Source organism: Meriones unguiculatus, chromosome 21, assembly GCF_030254825.1.
Source record: "Meriones unguiculatus strain TT.TT164.6M chromosome 21, Bangor_MerUng_6.1, whole genome shotgun sequence".
Classification (NCBI taxonomy): Eukaryota; Metazoa; Chordata; class Mammalia; order Rodentia; family Muridae; genus Meriones; species Meriones unguiculatus.
In genome coordinates this window covers 23,650,517-23,657,924 of record NC_083368.1, presented here as the reverse complement: position 1 = coordinate 23,657,924, position 7,408 = coordinate 23,650,517, and the positions used below count along the sequence as shown (strand labels likewise).

Sequence of the window (7,408 nt, the reverse complement as noted above, 5' to 3'; positions counted from 1 at the left end):
GCTGTGACAAGCTGAGTCAAGTGCTGCACCCTTGTCAGTGGAAGACTGAATCAGCAACGCGTTTAAACTATCAAAGAGCTTTGGCTGCTGCATCACCTTCCTGCTCAGACTGAAGTTCTGAGGGTCTTAAAAGAAAAAATAGAAAAGCCATCTTGATTATCTAAGAAATCAAGAAACTATTTCTATCCAACCTTGATAGTCTTAGATGTAGTTGCAATCTGGACTGGAAGAACAGGAAGCAAATCTCCTCTCAATACAGAACAGGTGTAGACTCCTGTATCAAGGATATCATGAGATGATCCGACACCTAGTAGGAAGAGAAATTCCTCATACTTAGACCAGAGCTCATAAAGGGAGCTTTTGGAGCTGCCAAACCTGCACATTGGTAAAACTGGTGGCAGCTTCAGCCTTAATAAGTTTTTCCCCCCTTTGGAGTAGGCTTGTGATTCGTCTGACTCCCTCCCAAGAATAGTTAGTTCCTAGAGACTGTAATAATCTTGCATGATCTAGCTGAGGGTCTGCTGTGGTGGCCATGGGGCTGTTTATGTCTGTTTATGCCACTGCATGTAGATAGGTTTCAGTGCCCCAGTGGGATGGACTTATATTTTGGCCTGTCACTTAAGTGGCTTTGTGGGGTTTGCGCAGCAGTAAAAACATGCAGAGTTTTGTTTCATTTTGGTTTTTTCCTCCTTCTTCTTTTTCATGTAAGACTCAGGATAGCAAAAGTCTGTATGGCAGGAGCCAGTCTTAATCAACAGTATCCAAACCTAGGGCAGCATAGCAGCATCTTAGAGCCCATTCAGAGAGGGTAGGGCCTGTTTCTAAGCAGAAGACTTGAAGTTGGAACTTAGTGCTAATGCAGTAAAGCCTTACAGTGGGCAGGTCCTGACAATTAATCCCTTTGAGGTGCTTGGAAACAGTCTCCAGCACAGTTCAGGTGCGGGTGGAAGGCGTATAGCCTCAGCTGATGAAATTTCTACTTTAGCCAGCTAATTTAAGCCTGGCTATAGCAGTCTGGAACAAAAGTGCCTTTCAATAGGAAGGTCTTATTATGACTCGAATACCATGCTCTGCTATGTAGGTTGTTGGCCCAGAGTAAGACACAGAAGAGGGATACTAGTGCCCACAGTCATAACATGGAGCCTGGGGTTGGTTTATCAGCAATGGCTGTGAGAAACTTATATTGTGACCACCGGCCAGTAATGCATGAGGTACTTAGGTTATTCTTTCCGCAATGCGAAGCATGTGAGAACAAAATTCTCTAGGTACTTTTCCTTAATTGGATACCTTATGTAGCCAGGCTGGACTTCCGGTGGAGGGATGGAAACACCAACCCACCCACAAAACCTTTGATCCAAAAGTGGCTACCATAAGTGCGGGATAAAGATGGAACAGAGATTGAGAGAATGGAAAACCAATGACTGACCCAACCCAAGACCCACCCCACGGGAAAGAGCCAATCCCTGACACTATTAGTGATACTCTGATATGCTTGTGGACAGAATCCCAGCATAGCTGCCTTGAGAGGCTTCATCAAGCAGCTGATGAAAACAGATGTAGAGACCCACAAGCCAAACAATAAGCCCAGCGCCAGAACTCTTGTGGAAGAGTGCGGGAGCGAGTTGGGGAAGGATTATGGGAGAAGGACACCACGAGAAGACCTTCAGAGAGTAAACTAACCTGGGCCCAGGAGGGATCACAGAGACAAAACCACCAACCAAAGAGCATGCATGGGCTTTATCTATGCCGCCTATACATACATAGCAGATGTGAAGCTTCTTCATGTGGGTGCCGTAACAATTGGATCAGGGGCTGTCTATGACTCCGTTGTCTGCCTTTGCATTCCTTTCCCATAGCTAGGCTGCCTTTTCTGGCCCCAGAGGGTAAGGATGCACTTAGTCTTTCTGTAGCTTGATGTTGTACACATAGGGGGATGGGGCTCCCCTTCTCTGAGGAGAAGGGAAAGGGGAACGGGGAAGAGGGGTGTGAGGGTGGAACTGGGAGGAAAGGGAGGAGGGGGCTGCAATCAGGCTATAAAGTGGATAAATTAAAAAAAAAATAGAAAAAAAAAAAGAAGTACCAATAGTGCAGATGAGAAAATTGTGGATTGCCCTCTAGTTCTGAAACCAAGATCAGACAGCTATAAAGACACCCACCAAATCTGAACCCAATTAAAATAACACTTTTATGCCGAGAATAAATGACTATTGTATATCCAGCTCTAAATGGATCATGTGTACCATCACTCCAACCCTAACAAAGGTCTCAGAGAAAATCACGGAAGAACGAATGTAAACAGTGTTAAGAACTGGATGACAGTGAAGAGTGCTAAAGAGTGCTGCTGTGGTGCCCTTCACAAGATCAAGCCAACACGTACAGTCAGCATCCCAACAGGCAACATTAATTGATCTCAGGGAGCTATGAAGAGGAGAAGAGAGAGAGAGACCACGAAGAAAAGGAGATACAGGATGTGTTTGGGACAAGCTAGGCTGGGGCCTGGACAAATGAGTGTTCATATAAGCAAAGTGAACTGTTTATATGTATCAAGTTGCTAAAGATGAAAGATTATATTAAATATAAAAATAATTCCATTAATTGGAATGTTTATTAATATTTAGCCTATCTTAAGGAATATAATGAACTATATTATCTTTGCATTTTATATGACACAAATATATGTATCCAATAAAATGTTTAGTAAGCAAAATTCTCCTTGAACTGTTTTAACGGCCAAAACTGAAGTGAGTTTTTGAAGAAATATTATTTGTTTTTTATTTACTTCACTCTTCATCTCATTAATATTATAATCACAGTTTATACCATAAATAAACCAATTGCCATAGTTGAGAGACAGAAAACATTTTAGTGTGACATATTTACATCATTTTCAATGTACTTATGATCATAAACGGGTAACAATGTAATGTAATACATAATTACATTAGTCTTTTAAATTTATTCTAGTTTTTGTAGATCATTCCAAATTATGCCAAATTGCATATGAATACTTTATAAATATGTAAACATGTAAATACTGAGAAGAGTAAACAAACCTTTTTATAATGAGATGGCTATCTGAAAACTTTGTTCCTTTAAAGATTTCCACATAATGTCACCTCTCCGAGGGTTTTCCTCCTTTTATAAGTGTTTCTTTCTGACCCAAACCTTCTTGTGTCTTCATTCACCCCTATTTCCCCTCTGAGAGGTATCATTACTTATATCCAGCCTTCGTGTTTGCAAGGTTAGGAGCGGGCTAAGTGTGCTCTTGCTTTTCCTTGCACCTCCTCGGCAGCTGTAAGTACAGAGGTGACTATACTTTCAGGGCCACGAAAATGCAGTGTCTCTGGCAGGGTTTGCTAGAGGGATTAAAGGAGAGATCACCTGGATTCTGGCCAAAGATTCTCCAGAGGAAACCACCCGTCAACTGGAAAGGTGTAAATTAAATGGGTGGCATCTAACGAGATCCTGACTCTGCTGATAATCTCACCAGATCTGCGAGGGAACAAACACAGGAGCCGAAACGTGACCTGTGCACATAATCACTCAGCTAAACAGAGCAATCCCACTGTCATCATGGTTAAGTAAGAGCTTATTGACTTGTTGGCTTAACTTGTATTAAGACTAAATGTGTATAAGTAGCTAAAGTTGTGCATTTGGTAGTGGGCCTCGGTGTGGGCATTGGAGAAGCTGGCCCGAGTATGGATATCTTCAAGATTTTGTTAATATGCAGAGGTGAGTTAAAGTTTGCTGGTCGATTGCCTTTAGGAGACAGTGGGTATTGAGGAATTGGATCTATTTTGGGATTCATTTAGTTCCAGTTAATATTTCTTAACTTCCTACTTATTCTTGTGTACATGAATAAGTGTACAAGTAAGGAAAGAACCTTGATATGGCTTTGGGTTATTTCATGCAGGACTCAACTTGATACTTTTCAGAGTCCACTTTTTTTGTAGCGCTATTTGCTTTTAACATCTTTTTTCTTTTATAGCAGCATCATATGGTGTATTTCTACAGTTTATGACTAATTTTCACACTGTGCTATTTCTCTTGATATGACATATGCTCATATATTATCCCTTCAGTTGTATTTCAGTTTGGGAGTGAGTTTAAAAATATTTTATTTCTGCTCTTTGCTGTGGAAATATGTAGTTACAAATCTATAAAGACTCACATCTAAAGAGAAACAGCATCTTTTGTCATGATGAAAAACATGGAAAATAATTAAGCAAATAAAACCAGAAAAAGTCATTCATACTGACTTTATTTGAAGCAGTGTTTCAAATAAAAACACAATAAAGTTTCTATTAAAATATAGTTTATGTGAGTGTACAAAATTCCTTGATTGAATGACCAAAAACAAGGAAGAAATTAGTGAAATTTCCTTTGGACATTAATAGCCATTGTACTTGATAATAGTTCAGCACCCAGACTGAATGAAGAAATAAATGAAAGCTAGAATAAGGATTGGAACATTGGATTGTTAGTTAGTCCAATTTTATTATGCATGGCCCAACAGAAAATATGTATTAAAATATCATTTAAAGGGAAAAGCCAATGCTGGTTTGGATTTACATGCAGCTTTTTCACCATCTGAGCACAAAAGTATGAAATAATCATGTAAAATGTTTTATTTTTATGTTATTCTACTGCTTTAGTGTTATCCTATGTCGGGGCAGAAATTCAGATGTTAATCAACCCTGTGAATTTGCCTGAAAATCAGCTTCCTGGAACAGAACTAAGCCGTGCTTATGACAAAGATGTGGCTGGAAAATCAAATGCCTACCGCTTTTTGAACAAATCGAAAGATTTTGTCATCGACGCATGTAAATTAATTTTAGCATTTCTGTATTTTTATTTATTTTATAATTGTTACTTTAAAGTATGACCCTGGAGATAATTATTTAGTTGTACTTCAATGGTACGTTAGAATGTTTGCTCAAACTTTGCTTCAGGTAATTACAGTTTCTGAGGTTTTCCCCTCGGTCTTGCTCCACTTTCAGGATTAGCCTGATGCTGCCCCAGGGGTTCTTTCCTGAGTAAACTAAGTTTTGTCTATTAATTAGCTTGAGACTTGCTTCTTCTTTCTCAGAGAGAGAGAGAAAAAAAAAGTAGCCCTTGAATAATAGATGACTTGGGATATGTCTTTTGAACCAAATTCAAGGAAAACAATTTGAAGATATTATGACCAATCTGAAACTGTCTCCATGAAGCTTATTAAAGTGCCAGTTAAGGCGGGGAGCACACATTGTTTCCCACACTCTGGCAGTGCCAACGCCTGGCCAGGGAGTCTGCAGTGTAAATGCTAAGTAACTTGATAAGAAGAGGAAACAGTTGAAACAAGGAAGAAGCAAAATTCACTTCTGCCTACAGTTAGCATGTAGTCCAGGCCCTCTTGAAAGTACAGGTGACACTTGTGATGACTGTTGAAAGAGCATCAGTGGAATTTTATACATAATGGTTTCTTTTTGTTCAAAACATGCGTTTCATAATTATACACGAAATTAGCTAAGTGCTAATTATAAGCTGATTTGTGTCCTAGCAATGCTATTATTTATATTTCAGACAGCTGTTGAAATGCATGTACATATTTACTTATGTATTATACTCAACAAGTATCAAAGCATTGCCTGGTATGATTTTTATAAAAGTCAGAGAATAGGTTTTAAAACTAGAAATAGTTTTGTGTCTCAGTGGCAAGCCATGGTATCTTCTTTAGAATGCCTATATTGACAGGGGAACAAGTTCTATACTCTAAAACAGTCCATTTCACAGAAGCCATTTCAGACTTCTGTTCATCAGACACCCTCCTTGCATCAAATTCTACTCAATCTCCAAGACTCTGAACTAAACCTCAAATATAGGATTAATTTATTCTGACTACAGTGAGATACTAGGAATCTTTTTGTGGCTATCGGGTCTCTGATTTATTCCTTTACCATTTATTTTATTTGTGTGTGGCATTTGTAAATGTGCATGTATAGGTCAGAGGTTCACACCTGGGGTCTTTTTCAATTGCTGTTCACCTTATTTTTTGAGATAGGATCTCTCACTAAGTCCGGAGACCACCAATTTACTTTGGTTGTCTAGCCAGAAAGATCCAGGAATAATCCTGTCTCTACCACTCTTGTTCTGAGACTAGAGGACATGTGAGTGTGCCCATATTTTATGTGCATATGAATACAGATCCTCATGCTTGTGCAGGAAGCACTTTGCCTACTGAACCATTTCCCCAAACTCATAGTCTTTGATATTTCCTAGTCAGATTTCAGCAAGACCCTCTCCTAAGAGTCTTTAAATTGGAGTATCGTACATTTCAAAGACCCCTGGACCCATTTTTTTTGTTCTGTTGCTCTCCTTGTGGAGCTACTGTTCCCTCCAGGTCTTTCTATCTCTCCCTTCTTTCATAAGATTTCCTGAACTCATCCCAAAGTTTGGCTGTGAATCTGCTTTGATACCCTGCTGAGCAGAGTCTTCAGAGGTCCTCTGTGGTAGCCTCCTGTCCTGTTCCATGTTTTCTCCCTCTTCTGATGTCCATCCTGTTTGCCTTTCTGCATGAGGAATGAGCATCTTACCCGGGTCCTCCTTCTTGCTTAGCTTCTTTAGGTGTACAGATTTTAGTATGTTTATCCTATATTGTATGTCTAATATCCACTTATAATTGAGTATATACCATGTGTGTCTTTCTGTTTCTGGGATACCTCACTCAGGATGATCTTTTCTAAACCCCACCATTTGCTTGCAAATTTCATGATTTCCTAGTTTTTAATTGCTGAGTAATATTCGATTGTGTAAATGTACCACAATTTCGGTACCCATTTCTCAGTTGAGGGACATCTGGGTTGGTTCCAGATTCTGACTACTATGAATAAAGCTGCTATGAACATGGTTGAACAAATGTCCTTGGTGTATACTTGAGCATATTTTGGATATATGCCTAGGAGTGGTATAGCTGGATCTTGAGGTAGCACTATTCCTCATTTTCTGAGAAAGCACCAGATTGATTTCCAAAGTGGTTGTACAAGTTTGCACTTCCACCAGCAATGGAGGAGAGTTCCTCTTTGTCCACATCCTCTCCATCATGTGTTGTCACTTGAGTTTTTGATCTTAGCCATTCTGATGAGTGTAAGGTAAAAGTTAAGGGTCTGATACTCCAACCAAAGACCATGCATGGAGATAACCTAGATTCCCTGCATAGATGTAGACCATGGCAGCCCAGTATACAAGTGGGTTTCCTAGTAAACAGAGCAAGGGTTGTTTCTGACATAAACTCAGTGGCCAGCCCTTTGATCACCTCCCTCTGGGGGGAGTACAGCTGTACCAAGCCACAGAGGATGAAGATGCAGTCAGTGCTGATGAGACCAGTAGGCTAGGGTCAGATAGAAGGGGAGGAGGACCTCCCCTATCAGTG

At 39.9% G+C, this 7,408-nt stretch overlaps 1 protein-coding gene across 1 annotated transcript in view; it reads left to right on the top strand.

The window, feature by feature from the left end:
- Positions 1–3,664: 3,664 nt before the first annotated feature.
- Positions 3,665–7,408, top strand: part of LOC132649777 (cadherin EGF LAG seven-pass G-type receptor 2-like) — a 98,554-nt gene continuing 94,810 nt past the window's right edge. The window contains exons 1-2 of the mRNA XM_060374217.1: positions 3,665–3,732; positions 4,656–4,823. Coding sequence (XP_060230200.1) covers positions 3,699–3,732; positions 4,656–4,823 — 202 coding nt within the window. The 5' untranslated portion in view covers positions 3,665–3,698. The remainder of the gene's footprint in view (positions 3,733–4,655; positions 4,824–7,408) is intronic.